Below are 22177 nucleotides of genomic sequence, written 5' to 3' on the forward strand. Positions count from 1 at the left end.
ATAAATCAAACAATTGGCAAGGAATTCATAATAGCTGGAGCTGAGTACATTTGAGTTCATTATAATACTCTCTTTACTCTCTCTATATTTTCCATAATACCAATCTTTATTAAAACCAGGAATTTTTGTTAAAGAAAAAGGTGGTTGGGGTAAAGAATTTTTGTCCAGAAAGTAAAAATCGGAGCTATTGAGCCATGAAGAGACACGGGTGAACTTTAAAGGCATATTACTAAGTGAAAGACACTAATATGAAAAGGTAACATACTGTATGATTTCAACTACATGACACTCGGGAAAGATCAGTGGTTGCCAGAGGTTGGGGGTTTAGGGAATGAACAGGTAGAACACCAAGAATTTTGAAGGCAGTGAACATACTCTCTATGGTGCCATAATGATGGATACATGTCATTATACATTTGTCCAAACCCAAAGAAGGTACAACTCCAAGAGTGAACCCTGATGTAAACTACAGACTTTGGGAGATTACAAAGTATCCTTGTAGATACAACCATTATCATAAATGTACCACTCTGTTGGGGGGATGTGGATAGTGCAGGAGGATGTGCGTGTTTGGGGGTAGTGGGTATATGGGAACTCTGTACTTCCTGTTCAATTGTGCTGTGAGCCCAAAATTGCTCTGAAAAACAAAAATGATTTAAAAAAGTAAAAATCAGTAAGTGTTCACTAACTAGAGTTCATGACCTCAACTTTCGTTATTAGCGGAAAATACGTTTCTACCCCTCACTCTGAGATGAGATGCCTACACACAGACTACGGTTAACAAATACCGGTGGTGAGGTAGGCTCACCCTCCCCAGCACCCGCTGTGTGTCACAGACACACACAAACCCTAAAATGAGCCATCCACGACTGAAAGAAAGTACAAGTCACCCATGCCGTGAACGGCTCTGAGTCTTAATTTCGAGAAGGCAGCACAGGGAATTCGCAAGGCCATACGACAGAGCCAAAGCCCTTTCAGGGGGCTAGAGACAAGACAGTGTGGTGGGATGAAACTGCAGTCAATTGAATAAATAATGGACAGAACGCTGAAGTCTCCACACTTGAAAATATGCCTAAGTGAGCTCCACTCCCTTTCATAACGAAGAGTAAAAACAACCTACAAACCCACCCACACGTGAGAACATCTTACAAGGAAGTCTTACGGATTTTTATTTTGTAGTTATTTACTTAAAGGAATTTTCTCCGCAGAGCCATCTCAAGGCTCCTCTTTAGCACGGAATAAAGCTGGCTTTCCTTTATGACTGGCCTATTTTTGTTCCACTGACCCTACATTCACTGGACAATCTAAGGGAACGTTAGCACACACTGGTTCTGCATTCTGTTTACATCTTGCCACACATCCTCGGTGTTGGCGAATACTCTTCACGAGTATCTATCTTCACAGCTAAATTCTCCCAGATCTGGGCATGGAATGGACAGATGGGAAGGCAAAGGGAATGGACAGATGGGAGGCGGAGGTTGGTGGAGGCTCACCCAGTCCTCCAGGACCTGCCAGGAGGAACTCCTGTCTCCCGATCCTCTTGACGATGGGGCGCTTCTCCTCGCTGCAGTAAGGAAATAGGTCCTGGGAGAAGCCCGTGTTGTAGTTCAGGATGATGTACTGTGTGGTCAGAGCCAAGCACAGGAAGTGGCCATCCACAGCCACGGCCAGGGGCTGCTCCGGCGTTGACACCTCCCTGACGATCTGAACCCGGTCCTCGTACACCAGGAACAGCTGGATGGTCCTGCGCTTAACCGAGATGATGCAGACTTCCACACAGAATGGGTCTCCGTTCACAGGGTTCTCGTTCAAGGCCAGCGCTGCGGCCCCTTTGATGCGCGCCCCTGAGGGGACGGGCTCCAGGCTCATCATGTTGACCAGGGTGATGGAGTTGTCACAGAGCACCAGCAGCCTGTTGAGGGCCGAGGCCGCTCGCAGCTCATTCACTGGCTTCCGGAAGCCCAGGTGCCGGTGCAGCTGCTTGGCGGCAGAGAAGGTGGCCGTCCCGGTGGGCAGCGCCCGCTCCTCCAACAGGAAGTGGTGAACGACGCAGTCCCTGGTGCCCACGTAGAGGTTCTTCCCGCAGCACTCCACACATTCTACGTGCACGCGCTCCTTGTCACCTGCTAGCAGCTCCCAGCCCACAGCAGAGACCAAGGTGAAGGCCTTGGTGCTCATCATGTCTGCCGCTGCTCTGCGGGGAGAGGGACAGGGAAGTTAAGTCAGGGCAATGAACAACAAGCAGAACCATGTCAGATCGCCATGAATACACCTCGTTCCCCAGTTATGATTTCGGGGAAAGGACACCATTCGACGCTGTTAAGAAACAGTACCAGGAAGAAAAGCTCTCCCTCTGGGTCTCCTTCCACCAGGCAAATGGGAGACCCCAGCAGGAGAGCACACGCGCGGGCTTTTGATGAAGGCCATCCTGCCCATTCTCAACAGCACTGAGACGTACATGGAGTTTCCTCATGTTGTTCTTGGGAGATGTAACTGGACGCAGAAGACAACCCCACATATCCACCCAGAGACAACATAATAGAAACGTTCGGGAAAAAGGCAAAAATGATCCTCACCGATCATCCCCTGAGTGTCTCTAGCATTTAAGTGAACAGTGGAACACAACTGCCTCAGGTGGTTAAATCTTGCCCCTTGGATCTTGTCAGAAACACTGAGGCAGGGGCCATACCTTAAACGCTGTGTTCTTCCCAGCACCATATCTGGCTCTCCGAGTAAATGTGTTCATGCAGAGTGGTAAAGACGTGCCTCAGATCTCTACGTCTGCCAGGGGAGGAGATATCTAGTGGACTTGTGAGAAGGTCACTGACACGTCAGTTAATGGACGATTCCCGCTAGAAGACCGACTGCCTCAACCTCTGAAGAGGACTCTGGTTTCACACACCACAAAGTTAGAGGCAGCAGAAATGAGCAAGATGGCCTTTCCCTGATTTCTCAGCCTGCAGGAAGGCAATCACACAGGCTCCCCGATCCACTCAAGCAGGAGGGAGAAATGTAGCTCCAAAGAGGTCTGCAGAAGACTGATGGAAGTTACGGGAGGCCAGCTGGACTTTTCCATCACTCTGAGCTGTCCAGAAGTAAGGTCGCCTCTAGAGAGACTAAATTCCTCAATCCTTTGAGGCATTCTAGCCAAGGCTGGAAGACCTCTTGGAAATATTCAAGAAAGAATGTAGAATGCTATAATTTCTTACATCTCCCTATACACTGGGGCAGCAACAGCTACACAAGGAGAATGCCAGTCTCCTTCCCTGAGTCAATAAAATCCCCAGGAAGGAAGGTATCTCAGGTCTGGGTATGAGGTATTTCCACTGGACACCATCGGACTTCCTTCCTGTCACTTACTGGCTATGTGACCTTGGGAAAGTCACTCAGCTTCTCCATGCCTCAGTTTCCTCATTTGTAAAATGAGCATCATAATGGTACCTACTTCATAACAATACTTTGATGAGGGTTAAGTAAGTCTGCTCATGTAAGATACTTAAAATCTGGGACATAGCAAGTACCCGATAAAAGTTTTTGATCTAATCTTCAATACATCCCTCTCAAAGCCCCATCCTACTTTCGGTCTTTATTTCCCAAGCTGGGTACCAAGAGATGAAATAATGCTGTCTTCAGCCCTTAGCTAGGTAACCTGTGTCCACCTTGTTGACACTGAAGGACAGACTGAAACATAAGCCAGGCACGCACTCACACACATGCTCCCCCGCCCTGGCCACTGTCATACTCATTTACATGAGCCGTCCTCACAAAGACTGTGGAAGAGAGGCAAGAAAGTGAGGTGTGAGGCTCGAAGGCATCACAGAAAAGGAATCCTGTCCATCTTTCTGGGGCCTCAGGAACTTGCAGGGTCCCAGGAAAAGCCCAGGGTTGAGGGAAAAGGAAGCTTCAATGTCTGACGCCAACCGTTTTTAAACACTACCATCTACTTGTCATGACCGAACTGAACCACAAAACTCAACCTGGACGATATATTTTTTTTTTCCCATTTAAGTGCCCAAGAATAAAACACAGGTATTGAAATATAGGCTTTGAGACATCCTCAGTCTGTGAAAGCAAAGTATTATGAAATACTTCTGCTTTCACTGATTGATCAATAAAGGCTTTTAGAATCACATGATAGAGTGACTATTGTTCCAAGTGTGAACTGTACCCCTCGCTTTGCAGAAGGAACAGAGAAACAGGCTTCGGGCACTCATAAGCAAATTCCTACTTAACTCTTCCAAGGTGTGGTGTCTTCGCAAGCACAAGAGATAAACTAGACACGTTTGTGGTGAAGAATATACGCAAACACCTCATATTTAGTCTAAGGGCTGGGTGGACAGAGAAGGAGGGAGAGAAGTAGAGCTGTAAGAAAAGCATCTGGTTTATTAAAAAGCTTTATAGTATGAGTATTTGAGAAGAAATGCAATACTTACTAGTATTTAAGAAGAAATGCAATACTGTTTTACTATGTGGTAACTACAACTACTCAAGTCTTTCTAAAGTTCCCTACTACAGGCCTTTAAAAAAAAATAAATAAATGTTTATAAGAAGCAGAAGGAGACTGATGTCAGCATCATGGTGGCTAAGATGTTCCTCCTTTTTATCCCCCTTTTTCACAACGAATCAGACATCCATCCACAGACCAAAGCCCCATGCTGGCTGCTGGGACCTAGCACATACACCAAGGGGCCCGGGGGAGCCTCACCCCCTTGCACATCCGGCAACAGACAGACAGAACTCAGTGTGGGCTGTGTAACCAGTGCAGCCACCAAACCACCACCAAACCTGCCCAGACCCCTCTCACTGCAACGGGGAGAGACCTGCAGAATGCTGACCTGCAGGGATACGCACACAAGAGACAGAATGTGCACAAGTCCAGTCTTCCCAAGGGGAGCTTCCAGCATGCCACTGGAGCCAACAAAGCATACACACAAAAAACAATCTGAGCAGACTGGCCAATCCCAGCAGAGGTGGCCTTAAGAGAAACCTTCCCAGAGCCATGCTCTGCAAGGAAACACTGCAGAGGACTGATCTGTCAGACTGGGGGGTGGGGGGGGCGGAGGACAGGGGTGCAGGAGTGCTGGCTACCCCAGCGGTGTGGGATGCGGCTGCAGACTCCACTGCTCTCCAGCAGGACCCACGGTACTGAGGCTGGATGTCCATGACTGTGGGAAGGAAGGAGACTGGGAGAGAGGCCAATGAGAATTTCAAGGGGACCTTAGGGGGATGGTGTGCAGCAGAAAGTCCACCAGGAGCCTGTGGGAGCACCACACCCGGGGATCTCACCAGTGTGTCTCCAGGCACCCCCAATGCCTGAGCACTAGACCCACACCTCCTCCCACCATGCAGCAGCTCCTGTCCCTGCCCCGAAGTGCAGCACTGGAGAGAGCTCAGTAGACAGAGAGCCGCTCAGACAACAGGCCTAGGTCTGTGGGCCAGGGAGATACCACAAGCGAGCCACAGCGCCACCTTCAGGAAAACAAAGGAGAGGTTTCCAGTAGCCAGCTGGTGAGTTCTAAGAACCAAAGACATAAAAGCTTAAGAATCCCGCCACAAGAGAGAGCAAGGGAGCAGAGCGGACGCATCCAGGTAGAGAGAGCGAAAACCCGCATACCCGCACCGTAGCACAGAACACCCCATCTCAAGGCAACTCGCACAGATTTAAGGAGCTGTCCGCTACCACAGATGTGAATGCAGCAACACAGTTACAAGGAACGTGACAAACCAAGAAAACGTGCCATCACAAAGAGTTAAAAACTCCCCCAAAATTGAGTTTAAAGGCATTAAATCTGTGATCTAGCTGATAAAAAATTCCAAGTAGCTGCTCTCTCTGTGAGCTACAAGAAGACGCAGCCAATTCAATGAAACCTTGAAAAAAATACATGATCAAAATGAGATTTTTACCAAAGAGAAAGAAATCATAAAAAAAAAAAAACAACAGAAATTCTGAGGCTGAAGAACTCAAGGAGTAAAATGAAAAATGCAATAGAGCATCGCGGTAGAGTAAAGCATCCGGAGGACAGAATAAGTGGTTAGAGGATGGGGATTTTGAAACAACCCAGTTTGGGGAGGACAAAGAGAAAAGAATGAAGAGTGAAGAAAGCCAAAGCGATCACTAGGATTCCATCAAAAGAACAAATACTGGAATGCCTGGAGTTTCAGAAGGAGAGAGAGAAGGGGGCAGAAAATTATTTAAAGAAATAATAGCTGAGAGCTTCCCAAACCTGGGGGGAGAATTGGACATCCAAGTTCACAGAGCTAACAGATCACCCTATTATCTCAATGCAAAAATACACATTATAATGAAACTGTCAGAAATCAAAGATAAAGAAAATTCTAAAAGCAGCGGGGGGGGGGGCATTGTAACTTTCAAAGAAACCCTCTTAGGCTATCCAAGGATTTTGCATTTTTCTCTCACTGGCCAGGAGAGTCTTTCCACTGAGGAATGGATAAAGAAGGTGTGGTGCATATATACAATGGAATATTATTCAGCCATGAAAAAGAAAGAAATGCTGCCATTTGCAACAACATGGATGTGTCTAGAGAGCATTATGTTAGTGAGATAAGTCAGACAGACATAGGAAGACAAATACTGCATGATCTCACTTATATGTGGCATCTTAAAAAGCCAAACTCGTAAAAATAGAGTTCAACAGTGCTTAGCAGAGGCCAGGTGACAGTAACTGGGGAGATGTTGTCTAGGGCACCAACTTGGAACTAGGGGATAAATAAGTCCTGGAGAGCTAATGCACAGCCTCCCGATTATCAGCAATGTATTATAAACTTCACAGTTGCTAAAACAGAATCACACAGGGGTAATTGAAAGCTGACAAAATAACATTCTGGTACTTAAAAGTGGTTTATTCCTTTAAGCTTTAAGCAGCAGGGAAATGTTCTCCATGATCTAATGCATAGGATAAACTCACTTAGAGACAATATGAATCATAAAAAGATAAACTGTAGGCTATGCCTCTCTCTGTATTATCGTTAAGTCCAACTTAGCAGGGTCTGAAGTCAGAGAGGTTTTAACATGGTAATAAAATTGAAAATTTCTCCAAGATGTACAATTCATACTCTATTATGTGATCTCAAACTGAACCGAAATTTATACTTTTTGATAGAACGTCACCTTAAAAGCATGGTTATCATTTGAAAGGGCAACATTTTAATATTTTTCTCAAAACTGCAAAATACAGACCTAGTGAGGGAAAGAAACTGAAAATTATTAGTACACTCACAGGCAAGAGTTTAAATAAGGATAACATTACATATGCAACAAGCACTTCTAAGGGTGCAAAAAAAAAAAAAAGGCACTGTTCCATTTCCCAAGAGTATCCCAATCTCATTAAGGAAAAAGGACTAGAAAAATAAGGAAATGACAGTGTAGTAAAGCAGTATGTACTAAGGACCAAAGTTAAAACACTAGTAATGACTTTCCAGCACCTTGATAGCCTACATACCCCCACTGGTGACATTAGAATCTAAGTGAGTGTCTTTGAAAATGCTAATGAAAAAATACGAATTTTCTTTTGCCGGCATGCACAGAAACATTATCTTTGGTTCACGGCTGTAGCCATTGTGGAAAGTTCTTGCTGCTTTGGCATCTTCCCTCAGATTCTTTACGTTTCTTAAACCTTGGCTCAAAAATGACAGTTCCATTCTTTCTGCTACATACTGAGCTGGGCAGCAGCGATTCTGAGGTTAACCATAAGGTTCAAAAATGTTTTTCCGTGTTCTTGACTTAAGATCAGTTACAATAGTTATAGAGGCTTCTAGAGGCCCAGGAAAGCTGATTCGGATGAGTTTATAAGCAATGCAAGAGTACCAGCTATATTCTGTTTTTGTGGACACTATCCCGGAAAGTAAGCACCATGTCCACACAGCTCTCCTAGCAAGTTCTACCAAACATTTAGGAATCAGATAATACCAATTTTAAATAATAAATCTTCCAGAGAATAAAAAAAAAAAAAGGAGGCAGGCACACGTTCCACTTCATTTTATAAAGCCAGTATAAAGTACAACTTTACTATCCAAACCTGGTAAGGATGTAGGAGAAAAGAAAATCCTAATCATTCTTACTTATAAATCAACATGCAGAAGTATTAAATATTAGCACACTGAACACACACACACAGTATGAATAAGTTGGCATGTGAGATTGGCTTAAGGTAATAAAATCTGTTGGTTTAACTCACCACATTTACAAAATAAAAGAGAAAAAGCACAAAACAAGGAACAAGACTATTACCATCTGTTATGGGTAGATCATATCCCCCCAAATACATTAAGGTCCTAATTCTCCCTACTTGTGAATAGGACCTTACAGGGAAACAGGGTCACTGAAGATGATAAGTTAAGATGAGGTCACTGGGGTGAGCCCTAATCCAATATGACAGGTGTCACTATAAAACAGGGGAAATTTGGCTACAAGATAGACACACATAGCAGAAAGACATGAAAACACAGGGAGATGGCCATCGACAAGCCAAGGAATGCCTGAGGCTACCAGAAGGCTGGCCAAGAGGGCTACACAACAAAGCATCCCCCACTCCTCAGAAGGAGCTAACTCTGCCGACACTCTGACCTCAGACTTCTACCCTCCAGAACTGTGAGGCAATAACTTATGTTGTTCATTTATTTATATTTTTAAATTTATGTTGTTTAAGCCACCCAGTTTATGGTACTTTGTTATGGCGGCCCTAGCACACTAATGTACCATCTCTATTCAACACTGTACTGGGAATTTCTGCCAGTTAAGGAACATTTATAAAAAACTGAAAACAAAGACATAAAACTGTAATTATTTACAGATGCTACTACTGTTTACATGGAAACTCAATCTATTAGAATTACTAAAATTTTAGAAATATTGTTTAATTTAAAAAATCAACATATCAAAGTTATCTGCATTTCCAACCACAGACATTTTCATTTTCAAAAAAGATATTTACAATAGTATTAAAAAATTAAATATGAGGGAATTATCTAACAAAGATGTAAAAGCTCTTTATGTTGAAATACATAAAATCTTATTGCCCAACTAAATTATAACCCCAGCAGACTTTCCTGCAAAAATTGACAAGCTGGTTTTAAAATTGAAATGGCAATTAAAGTACCTATATTGTCAAAACAATCTTGAAAATGAAGAACAAACTTGGAAGACCTACATTAACTGATTTCAGAAACTGCTATAAAATTGCAGTAATTAAGATATCAGGAAAGACAAATAGATCAATGGAACAGAAGACCAAGTCCAAAATCAGACCTACACATACACATTCAATTGGCTGTTGACAAGGGCACCAGTATCAAATACCAAAAGTCATTTTGATAAATGGTGCTGGAACAAATGGATAACCTTATGAGGGGGAAAAAATTTACCTGAAATATTCCTACCTCACACCATATATAGAAATTAATTTGAGGTGTCTCAAATGATTTTACAAGTAAAAGCTAAAACTTCTAAAGCTTCTACAAGAAAACACAGAAGAATACCTTTGAGACCTTGGGGTACATAAAGACTTTTTAGCATACAAAAAGCACTAACCATAAAAATAAAAGTTGATAAACTGGATTTCATAAAAATTAACAACTTATATCCACTGAAAGACACCATTAGGGAAATGAATGGGCAAACCCCAGACTGGGAGAAAAATTTGCAATATATATGCAGCAAAGGGCTCATATCTAGAATATATAAAAACTTCTACAAACCAATAACAAAAAAGACAAACTTTTTTTTTTTTTTTTTTAATTCAAAAAAGAAGGTATACAAGGGGCTCCTGGCTGGCTCAGTCAGAGGAGCGTGTGACTCTTGATCTTATGAGTTCAAGCCCCATGTTGGGTGTAGAGATTACTTAAAATAAATAAAATAAATTTTTAAAAAAGAGGGTAGGGGTGCCTGGGTGGCTCAGTCATTAAGCATCTGCCTTCGGCTCAGGTCATGATCCCAGGGTCCTGGGATCGAGCCCCACATCAGGCTACCTGCTTGGCAGGAGGCCTGCTTCTCCCTCTCTCACTCCCCCTGCTTGTGTTCCCTCTCTCGCTGTATCTCTCTCTGTCAAATAAATAAATAAAATCTTAAAAATAAATAAATAAATAAATAGTACCCTATTTATGAGTGACCAATAAAAACATGAAAAGATGTTCACCATCATTAGTCATCAGAAAATTTTATTTTAGGCCATAATAAAATAACATTTCACACCTATTAGACTGGTTACAATTAAAAAGACTGGCAACATTACATGTTAATGAGGATGCAGAACAACTAAAAATCTCATACTCTGTTGAAAGATGTATAAATGGTACCATCCCCACAGCTGACAACATATTCAATGGTGAAAAACTGAAAGCTTTTCCTCTAAGACCAGGAGCAAAACAAGGATGTCCACTCTTGCCACTTTTATTCAACACAGTACTGGAAGACCTAGCTGCAGCAATCAGACAGGAAAAAGAAATAAAAATCATCCAGATTGGTAAAGAAGTAAAACTGTCAGTGTTTGCAGATGACATGACACTATATACAGAAAACCCTAAAGACTCCACCAAAACAAACCATTAGGATAAAATGAATTCTGTAAAGTCACAGGGTACAAAATTAACACACAGAAATCTGTTGTATTTCTATACATTAATAATGAAGTAGCAGAAAGAGAAATTTTAAAAAATATGTCATTTACAATTGCATCATAAATAAAATACCGAAAAATAAATTTAACCAAGGAGGTAAAAGACCTGTACTCTGAAAACCATAAACACTGATGGAAAACACTGGAGATAACACAAATGGAAAGATATACCATGCTCATGGATTGGAATAATTAATATTGTTAAAATGTCCATGTCTCCCAAAGCAATCTACAGATTCACTGCAATCCCTATCAAAATACCAACAGTATTTTCCACAGAATTATGTGGAAGATATTATTATTATTTATAATCCTAAATAATCCTAAAATTTGTATGGAACCACAGTCAGTCAGACATAGGAATAGCCAAAGCAATCCTGAGAAAGAAAAGCAAAGCTGGAGGTATCACAATCCCAGATTTCAAGACAGACCACAGAACTGTAGTAATCAAAACAGTAGGACACTGGCACAAAAAAGACACACAGATCAACAGAATAGGACAGAGAGCCCAGAAACAAAACCACACTTACATGGGCAATTAATCTATGACAAAAGAGGCAAGAATATACAATGGGGAAAAGATAGTCTCTTCAATAAATGGTGCTGGGAAAACTGGACAGCTACATGCAAGAGAATGAAACTGGACCACTTTCTTACACCAATCACAAAAATTAACTCAAAATGGATTGAGGACCTAAATGTGAGACCTGAAACCATAAAACTCCTAGAAGAAAACATAGACAGTAATCTCTTGGACATCAGCCTCAGCAACATTTTTCTAGATAGGTCTTCTCAGGCAAGAGAAACAAAAGCAAAAATAAGCTATTGGGACTATGCCAAATAAAAAACTTTTACAGTGAAGGAAACCATCAACAAAATGAAAAGGAATGGGAGAAGATATTTGTAATGATATATCCAGGAAAGGGCTAATACCCAAAATACATAAAGAACTTATACAATTCAACACCAAAATAACAAATAATATGATTAAAAAATGAGCAGAGGACCTGAACAGCCATTTTTCCAAAGCAGACATACAGATGGCCAACAGACATGGCACGATGAGATGTCAGCTTACACTTGTCAGAATGGCTAGTATCAAAACAACAAGAAATAACAAATGTTGGTGAGGGTGTACAGAAAAGGGAACCTTCATGGATTGTTGGTGGGAATGTACACTGATGCAACTACTATGGAAAATAGCATGGAGGTTCCTCAAAAAATTAAAAATAAAAATACCACACAATCTAGTAATTTCCATTACTGGGTATTTACCCAAAGAAAATGAAAACACTAATTCAAAAAGATATACGCACCCTTATGTTTCCTGCAGCATGATGTACAATAGCCAAGATATGGAAGCAATCAGGCACCCACTGATGGATGAATGGATAAAGAAGACACGATATGTACACATGTTACATGTACACGTGTGCATATCTATATAAAATATACATATTGCAATATTACTCAGCATAAAAAATGATATCTTATGACAACATGGATGGATCTAGAGAGTATGATGCTACGTGAAATAAGTCAGAGAAAGACAAATACCGTACAATTTCACTTGCATGTGGAATCTAAACTACAAAACACAAGAACAAAAAACACCCCCCCAAAACACAAAAAATAGATAGAACCATAAAACAAACTGGTGGTTGCCTGAGGGGAGGGGATTGGAGTGATGGGAGAAACAGGTGAAGGGGATTCGGAGGTACAAATCTACAGTTATAAAATAAATTAGTCACATGGATGAAAAGTACAACGTAGGGAATACAGTCAGTAATACTGTAGGGGCGTCTGGGTGGCTCAGTCAGTTAAGCGTCTGCCTTCGGCTCAGGTCATGATTTCAGGGTCCTGGGATCAAGCCCCACATCTGGCTCCCTAGTCAGCACGCAGTCCGCTTGTCCCTCTCCTTCCCCTTCTGCTCCCCCTATTATTTAAAGATAAATAAAATCTTTAAAAAAAAATATCATAATAACATTGTGTGGTGAAAGATGGTGACTACACTTGTCCTGGTGAGCACTGAGTAATGTATAAAATTGTGAAATCATTAACGTTGTACACCTAAAACTAATAACACTGTATGTCAAGTACATTTCAATTAAAAAAAAATGGTGCCATCACTGTGGAAATCTGGTGGTTTTTTTATTAAGTTAAACATGCATTTATCCTGTTACTCCATAATTCCATTCTGAATGTTTCCAGTTCTCTTGCGTATATATCAGTATCTGCAGAAAGACTTTTACCAGAACGTGCACAGCAGTCTTATTCATAATAGCCCCAAATGGGAAACAGCTCAATTTTACTCATTTGTATCCATTTCAGCGTGGGGGGGGGGGTGTTCACACAACTTGGAAGTAAAAAGGAATAAACTACTGCTAAGCAACAATATGAATGAAATCAAAAATACTGAATGAAAGAAATGAGTACATATGGTATAGATTCACTTATATGAAATTCAAAAGTAGGCGACACTCATCTCTAGTGACAGAAATTAGAACGGTGTTTACCTTGGAGAGAAAGGAGGACCGAATGGAAAGGGACACAAGGAAACCTTCTGGGGTGACAGAAATGTTCTAGATCTTGTTTGGGGTACTGGTTACACAGGTGTATAGATTTGTCAAAATTCACTGGGGTGTGCACTTAGGGTCTATACACGCAATTCCAATGAAAACTGTCACAGGTGTGTGTAACTCAACTTGCAGATTATGAAATTCATATGGCAGAGGAGGGCCAAAGAAAGCAAGACACTTCTGGAAAAGATAAGGTAAGGAGACTTGACTCAACAGATAAAATGTAACATAAAGCTACAGTTATTAAGATAAGGAGGTACTGGTACAAGGCGAACCCGAGAGAACACGTCCGGTCTCCCAGAAACAGATGTGCACATCTGGAACCTCGCACTACAAGAGCGGCACTGTATACCATACGGTATACATGTTCAATAATCAGTGCAGGACAACTGGATACTCACGTAGAAGGAAAAAAGAAACTCAATTCCTGCCTTATACCATGTATCAAAATGATTCCAGATGGATTAAGATCCTTAAGAATGGAAGGCATAACTTCAAAACTTTGAGAGGAAAATATGGAAAAAATATGTTTATGACCTTCGGATAGGGAAGAATTTCTAAAATAAGGTGCAAGAAAAAGTACAAATGCCAGGAAAAAAGATAACTTTGTTCACGTTAAAAATGTAAAACCTCGTTCTTCAAAAGACACTGTGAAGAAAGTGACAAGTTAAGATGGGAAAGGACACTGACATCACATATCTGACAAAAAAAGATCCCTGGATGATACAGGGAACCCCTGCAGAAAGAAAATAACAATGATCTCATAGATGAATGGCAAAATACGTGAGCAGGTGTCTCTCAGAAGCATGAACGGCCAACAGAAACGAAAGAACGCTCAACCTGATTCATCATCTGCAATTGCAAATTATACTACAATGAGACTTCATTTTATACCATGAAACTGACAAGACATTTGAAGTCCGATGACATCAGCTGCTTGCAAGAACATGGGAGCAATGAGAGCTCTCTACAATACTGGTGGAAGCTTCTACACTGGCAAGACCATTCTGGTGCTATGGAGAAGCCCTCGACATTAGGAGTACGCCAGCGATCCTACTTCTAGGCACATGCCCTACAGAATTTATGTTCACCAGGCCATAAGCAAGAACGTCGTTGGCTGCAATCTTGTTTGAGACAGGGGGAAACTGGGAGCAGCTCATGATCACTGGACAGGATGCAGCACTAAACAGCAAGAGAGAAAAGCTGCAGCTACCAACAAGGACGGATCTCAAGCTAAGGGGCAAATTGCAGAGCACTCTACACTGAATGATATACAAGGCTCTGTAAGACTCAAAAACATAACAATCCATCTAATATAATGTTTAGGGATTAAGCCATACATACTAAGATCATAAAGCAAAGTAAGGGAATGAAAAACACAAATCCAGAGAGACAGGATAGAGAATAAGGATAGGCTAGATTTCAAAGGTATTAGTAATGTTCTGTTTCTTTTTTTTTTTTAAGATGTTATTTATTTGACACAGAGAGACATAGCGAGAGAAGGAACACAACCAGGGGGAGTGGGAGAGGGAGAAGCAGGCTTCCCTTGGAGGAGGGAGCCTGATGCAGAGCTCGGTCCCAGGACCCTGGGATCATGACCTGAGCCGAAGGCAGACACTTAATGACTGAGCCACCCAGGCACCCAGTAATGTTCTGTTTCTTATGCTCTGTTTCTTTGTTTTTTGTTTTTTTTTTAAAGATTTATTTATTGGGGGGGGAGGGGCAGAGGGAGAGAAAGAATCCTGAAGCAGACTCACCATTGACCACAGAGCCTGATGCAGGGCTCAATCCCAGGACTCTGAGATCATGACCTGAACTGAAATCAAGAGTTGGACGCTTTAACCAACTGAGTCACCCAGGCGCCCCAAACTGAGGTTGCTTTTATTATTCCTTATATCTTATATCAGAATATTCCTTTAAGTGTATTGAATAGTAATTAAATTATATGTGTACATATACACACACTAAAAATCTACTCATTTCCCCAAACCAGCTTACTGTGGAAATAGACGCAGAACCTCAGCCTAATAAACTTGGTAAGATTCACAAAATGCACGTTCCTTGTCTAAAATTTCATTTAATGAAAACATATCATAGATGTAAATGGTTTACTTCTATTTTCTCAGTTCATCTAAATCCAGTGCTTACTTTACATTGTACCCATATATACAAAGTCCAATATAGGGCAGCCTATCAGTGATTTCCACAAATCCCCCTAGATTCTTGGAAGACAGAGGAAAATACTAACACGTGATGGGATGCCCAAGAAGGTAAACGTCCTGCACAGGGTGGGCATTTAAATCTTCAGGGGTCCCAGCTCTCAGGAGGCCAGCCTCTTCCCTCCTGGACCTCTCCCCAGCTTCACCTTCCACACAAGCACAGCTGACCCTTGAGCAACCCCCAACACAATCCAAAATCCATTTATAGCTTTTGACTCCCCCCGAAAGCTTAATTTACTAGTAGCCTACTGTTAAACAGAAGCCTTACTAATAATATGAGCAGTGGATTAACACACATTTGTATGTTACATGTATTATATATTGTATTCTTACAATGAAGTAGGCTAGAGAAAACAAAATATGATTAAGAAAATCATAAGGAAGAGGAAATACATTCACAGTACTGTACTGTGTTTATAGAAAAAAAATCCGAGTGCAAGTGGACCCACCCAGTTCAAACCTGGCTTTTTCAAGTCATCTGTATCTCCACTCTTATTTTTCAGCCAGTTTGAGGTTGGTATTACTAAGTGCCTTGTTCCCCTCTTCATTTTCTCTGTACTAAATCCCACCAAGGCCAGGCCTCATTTAAAAAAAAAGTCATACAGAAAGAATAAACATGGACTAAGACAATGTTTGAAAGAGATTATCTTCATGTAGAAAGAGGCTTGTAGATCCAACATTACAAGATTAAAGAAAAAAACATACAGATGTGTGTGTGCGTACGTGTGTGTGTGTGTGTGTGTGTGTGTGTGTGTGTACAATGTAAAAAACATATATATGGACCCCTGATCTGAGACAGAATACATTCCGCTGTAAGAATGCTATGACAAAGTGACATTGATTAAGATGAGATCTTTACCACTAATTATTATTCTTTTTTTTAAAGATTTATTTATTTATTTGAAAGAGAGAGAGAGAATGAGAGAGAGAGCACATGAGAGGGGAGAGGGTCAGAGGGAGAAGCAGACTCCCCGCCGAGGAGGGAGCCCAATGCGGGACTCGATCCCGGGACTCCAGGATCATGACCTGAGCCGAAGGCAGTCGCCCAACCAACTGAGCCAGCCAGGCGCCCCTAATTATTATTCTTGAACCAAAAGAATGACGCTCTGTTATCTGCTGTCACAGAATGTGCAGAGAATATGAGAGCAACCTCAAGATGGACACGGTGTCCTATGCATCTGCAAAAAATCTCCCACCGGAGAATTACAGCAACACTTTAAAATGAAACAAACTCTTCAGAGCCCTATCAGCTATATGTGCGCCAGAGATCCATCACATCAGAGGGTTAACAGGAGGTGCCTTCCTATGACAAGCTGAGGATTAATTCTTCATCTACATTTTAAAAAGGACACTCTACCGAAAGTTAGATTTGCTATTTTTCTCAATTTACATTAATTTCTTTTGAGTTTCTGATAATCCATTATAAGCGAACAGAGATCAAACGGTCATCCTAATGTTTGGGCCAAAGTCAGCCACGTTCAAAGCCATACACAAGGACCAGCAGGAACATGGGCCTCATGCCTAAAACACCATCATGCTGTCACCGTCCTTAAAAGGCTTTGGAAAGTATGCTACTGCCTCACAGATAAACTCCAAACTCAGCATAAGATAGGCAGCCCTTAAAAATCCAAGCCCGCCAACCTTCCCACTCCAATGTATGAAGACAGTTATAGCTATTGACCTAACACATCAGTCCCTGGGAGTCCCTCGTTTCATGATTATTCGGCTACATTCAGTTCCAAATTCTTGAGTCCGCCAGCTGCTTGAGTTTGAAAGTGCCAGGATCTGAGTCTGCGAGTGTCCAAGCAACTCTACAAACCCACCAGTTGTGAAGAGGGATCCTAAGCCAAAGCTACTCTCTGAGCACCTTTTCAAGGGTCTGAAACCACGAGTCAGGAAATAGTTACCATTAACTACAATGGTTTGTTTGAATTTAACAACATAATAATCCCTAAAGCAAAAAACACCGCTTCATGCCCATCTGCCAACCCTAGTCACGCGTACATGTGGAAAGAAGTAATGTGTGAGGGTCAAAGCTGGGGTCGAAGGTGGGCATGTGGGAGGACACTGTAGACTTACCCATAACCCCAACACTGGTTGATCAGAGGAATTGGGGCATTAGGGGAAGAGTTCCTGTTCCTGAATCTTCCTGTGACCCGTAGTATTTCTATACAAAACAAGGACTTTTAAAAAGTTTGTCTTTTGCCATTTTAATAAAGGATTTCTATGGGAAAAAAAAGTTTCTTTTTTTTTAAGATTTTATTTTATTTATTTAAGAGAGAGAGAGCAGGGAGAGTGTCAAGCAGAGGGAAAGGGAGAAGCAGAGTCCCTGCTGAGCAGGGAGCCCGATGAGGGACTTGATCCTGGGACTCCAGGATCATGACCTGAGCCAAAGGCAGTCGCTTAACCAACTGAGGCACCCAGGCGCCCCCAAAAAAATGTTTCTTAAGAAGTTTCTCACTTACCCTGGGTAAACATACTTATCGAGACTATGAAGCCATAAGCAGATACCAATACCCATTACAGGGGAAAATCTTTGTGAAAACTGAAAACCCCAGCTCTAAAAACCAAACCTAGAAGGGAATTAAGCAAAGCCGTCATCCATCCTCACGCTCTTGGAAAGGGGTGGGAGGGAACACAGAGCCTCCTGAGCTCCACATCAACGGGTTTTTACATGGTGCCCTGTGATCAGGTGGGGCAGTAGAAACGCAGAGGGCAGAGCTGACAGCACATCACTGTGGGGAAGAACGATCCAGAAGGGAGGGCTCCACAGCAAGCACAACATTCTGTGGACCACCATGCTGGTTCAGGCTGGTCCCAAGGGACATTTCAGGTGGGAACAGTTAGAAGACAGTCAGGAGGCCCATTTTCTGTGGTCCCAGTCACGGAGGCTGACCAATGCCTGCACTGGGCCGGCCAGAAACGTCAGGAGATGGACCTGGCTAGGTGGTACCAGCCCAGCTCGGGCCAGCTTACTACAGAAAGCAGAAACAGCGTGGACAGTGGCTTGGGACCTGCTGCCCGGTCTCCAGCCTGTCTTTGTACCTGGTGGCCCTGAACACCACTCTGCCTGCCCGTTCTCCTCCCTCCCACCACATGCTCATTGTGGGCATCAAGCAGGACAGGTAGGTGGAACTCTCCGCCCATTTTTCCTTTGGTCTGGAAATCTCTATTTCCTATGTTATGTTCCTGACTGAATGAATAGCCAAGTCACAGACTCAAACCTCGCTCTCGGGTAAAGAGGAAAATCTTGCTAGCAAGAATTCTCCCACTGCAAGCTACCTTCGGATGCTTTCTTTGCGCTAAATTAGCAAAATAAAATGTTAATCAAAGCCCTCTACTAAACACAAAGTGCTAAACATCCCCAATTCCTTTGGGCGCTGACAATCAATCGCCTTCAGTCTGCAGAAATAACACATTTAACGTCACCAGCGTCTCAAAACTTTAGTTCACACCTTAAAGATGAATCCTGGGAGCCTTGTAAGCCAATCAGCTCTCTTCTTAGGAATATAAATTCTATAACTACAATTGACATAATCTCGAGATCAAGAAAAAAAAATTAACTTATCTTAGTTACCACTTGAAAGTCAGATGAGATTTGATAGGGCTTAAAGGCTCAGTGGTCACAGACAATATTTCTTAATGATAAGAAAGCTTGACATTTTTATTTCTTAAACTGCAACTGGGTCCTCTGAAAAATCTCCCCTAAATCCTCCAGGCAATGTAATGGGGTACTTAGGGGACTGGGCACATGGAAGCAAAAGAAGTGATGGGGAGGGCGCCTGGGTGGCTCAGTTGTTGAGCGTAGGTCTTCGGCTCAGGTCATGATCCCAGCGTCCTGGGATCGAGCCCCGCATGGGGCTCCCTGCTCCGCAGGAGGCCTGCTTCTCCCTCTCCCACTCTCCCTGCTTGTGTTGCCTCTCTCGCTGTGTCTCTCTCTGTTAAAAAATAAATAAAAAATCTTTAAAAAAAAAAAAAAAAGAGAAGTGATGGGGAAGAAGAGGTCATTTCTGTCCTGGCTCAGCAGGGGCTCAGGCAGAGCTAGGGGCCTGGCAAAGTTTCAGCACAGTTTCTCCTGCTGTTTCGGGGGAGGGAGGCAGGGATATGGAATGCATCCCAACATTAAATTAAAATGTAATGGAGACATGTCACCACTGTGGTATTCTAGACAAAAATCCAGCACTGCAACCTAATCATGAGAAAACAACAGCCAAGCCCCAGCTGAGGGACAGTCTACAAAATCCCTGACTCTCTTCATGAGTTACTAAGGTCATGAAAAACGAAGGCTAAGAAGTGTCACAGATCAGAGGCCAAGGAGATGTAACAACCACATGTGGGGAAACTGGATCAGAAACCACTGAAAATGAATACAGTGTGTAGCTTGGTTAACAGTACTGATGCTAACGTTTTAGTTCTGATCACTGTACCATGGTCACACAAAGTGTTCACAAAAGGGGAAGCTGGGGAAGGGTCTATGTGAGCTCTGTACTCTTTTCCAACTCTTTAGTAAGCCCACAGCCACTTCAAAACAAAAAGTTAAAGGGCGCCTGGGTGGCTCAGTTGGTTATGTGACTGCCTTCGGCTCAGGTCACGATCCCGGAGTCCCAAGATCGAGTCCCGCATCGGGCTCCCTGCTCAGAGGGGAGTCTGCTTCTCCCCCTGACCCTGCCCCCTCTCATGCTCTCTCTCTATCTCATTCTCTCTCTCAAATAAATAAAATCTTTAAAAAAAAACAGAAAGTTAAAAAGATAAATGTAATCACAGTTTATTGGTTTATGATCTTGCCTTCAAGTAATCGAAAAGAGAACAGGGAGCTCCAAGAATCTCCTTTGCGAGCAGGAAAGGAGATGCTCAGAATGATCTGGGTGTCACTCACCGAGAAGGACGGAGGGGGCACGCAATGACCAGCAGTCCAGCAGAATGTCCCTAGAGCCTCAGGCTACACTGGGGCGATTTTACTAGCTGCTTTATTGAGTTACTTTAGCAGGTGATTTTTCTCAAGTTTGGTGTCCTAGCTTAAAATGACAGGTATGAATAATACCTACAAATTAAGTTTGTTTTTCTTTTTTTTTTTTTTTTTTCCTCCTGAGAACGCATTTCAAAGAGGAGAGTTTGGGACTTTTGCTCATTTGAGGTGTTTCTTCCCACAGACAACTTCAGAATGAATTGGGGTAAATGTGAGCTGATTCCCGCTAGGACAAAATCTGATATACTATGAGCTTCAGGAGAAGCAGGCAGGCAAAGGGCTCTGATGGAGAACAGTAGGGTTTTGGGTCAGCAGAGCAGGGAAAGAGCAGAGATGAAGGCTTCCAATGTAAGGATTCAGGCCCCAGAGCTAACCGGGTGAACCATGGTAAGCAGGAATGGTCCAAAGCAGGCATTCTCAATATTAATCGGGATCCTGAGCTCTCACAGCTTGGACACCTGCTTATGAACTTGGGCAAGTCACTTAAAGCCTCTGCACCCGTTGCCTCCTTGTAAAATAGATATTTGGACTGGACTACGAGCCTCCCCTGTACTACTCTCTGGCTCCTCTGGAGGAAGGGTAGTTAATAACACTACCATAGGAGAGCGATGACTGCTAGAAGACTCACTGTGTGCCAGACTCACTGTGTGCCAGACTCTGTATTAAGTGCTATCTCCAGGCTCACAAGGAGCCTATAGGTGAGTACTATCATTATCCCATTCTGCAAGGGAGGAAACAGGTTTAGAAAGGTTAAATGACCATGGAGAGCTGATTCCAACCCAGGTAGCTTGACTCAAGCACCCACACCCTTAAGCACTGCACACACAGCCTGCCCAGGGGTGAAGACTGCTCCAAGTATGGGCACCAATCAAAGACAGCCCTGGCAGATGCCTTGATGGCCACCCCTTGAAAGTCCCTAAGCACTGGCTTTGGATAACACATACTTGATGTAAATGATTTTCTTCCACTCCCACAGTTCTCTGAGAGGTGGATACTATTACAGACGTAAAGACATTTTTCAGTGGCTTGTTCAAGGTTACACAGCTACAAGGTGATGAAACCGGCTTCAACCCCAGCTCCTGTTTCTGACTCCATGGCCATATTCTTTCCACTCTAAGGACAGAAGTGGGCAAGTTGATTTCAGATCCTCTCTTAGAATTCAGTCCTCCTGAAGGAAGCGACGACTCCAAACACAAGGCTATCACGGTACGAGGCCTTCAGACGATGCCCTGCTGTAGCTCCAGCTCAGGAACACTAGTTCCCAGCAGGGCCCTCGCCTTCCCCTCCTGAGTCCAGAAGAGGAACGCTATTATCATTTTCAGCTTACCCCCTCGCTGCCAAACGGCTTACCCCCGGCACAGCTGCCCCCTAAACAACTTTAGTCACAAATACATGCCTCTGACCAAATGGGATTCAGTGTCAGCACCACCTTACTGAATTTCAGATACAGAAATGATATATATGCTCACACTTTGCCCCACTAACCTAGTAACTTTATCAAAACAGAATATACGCTTACGTGACTTAAATTCTTACGAAACGGTACCCCATGCTGGTCCCCATGTTCTTCACTTTCTCACAGCCATCTGTCTCATGACTCAATCTTGAAATTTGCCAGGAATCAACAGCAAATGTATTGACTTGTACCATGGACAACATTTCCCTCTTTTGATTAGGACACTACCTGACAAGCACTTCATGTTATCTTTGTTCTCATGTGACAGAAATAGTGTTAAGACTAGCTATAGCACAGTAAATCTGCTCCAGTGACCCAAATGTGCA

The 22177-nt window shown here is 42.7% G+C and overlaps 1 protein-coding gene across 1 annotated transcript in view; it reads right to left on the minus strand.

Annotated features, from left to right (window-relative positions):
* Window positions 1-22177, minus strand: part of TGFBRAP1 (transforming growth factor beta receptor associated protein 1) — a 64727-nt gene that overhangs the window by 39329 nt on the left and 3221 nt on the right. Inside the window, exon 2 of the mRNA XM_027622668.2 lies at window positions 1494-2194. Coding sequence (XP_027478469.2) covers window positions 1494-2181 — 688 coding nt within the window. The 5' untranslated portion in view covers window positions 2182-2194. The remainder of the gene's footprint in view (window positions 1-1493; window positions 2195-22177) is intronic.

The sequence above is a fragment of the Zalophus californianus genome, chromosome 8 (assembly GCF_009762305.2).
Source record: "Zalophus californianus isolate mZalCal1 chromosome 8, mZalCal1.pri.v2, whole genome shotgun sequence".
Lineage (NCBI taxonomy): Eukaryota > Metazoa > Chordata > Mammalia > Carnivora > Otariidae > Zalophus > Zalophus californianus.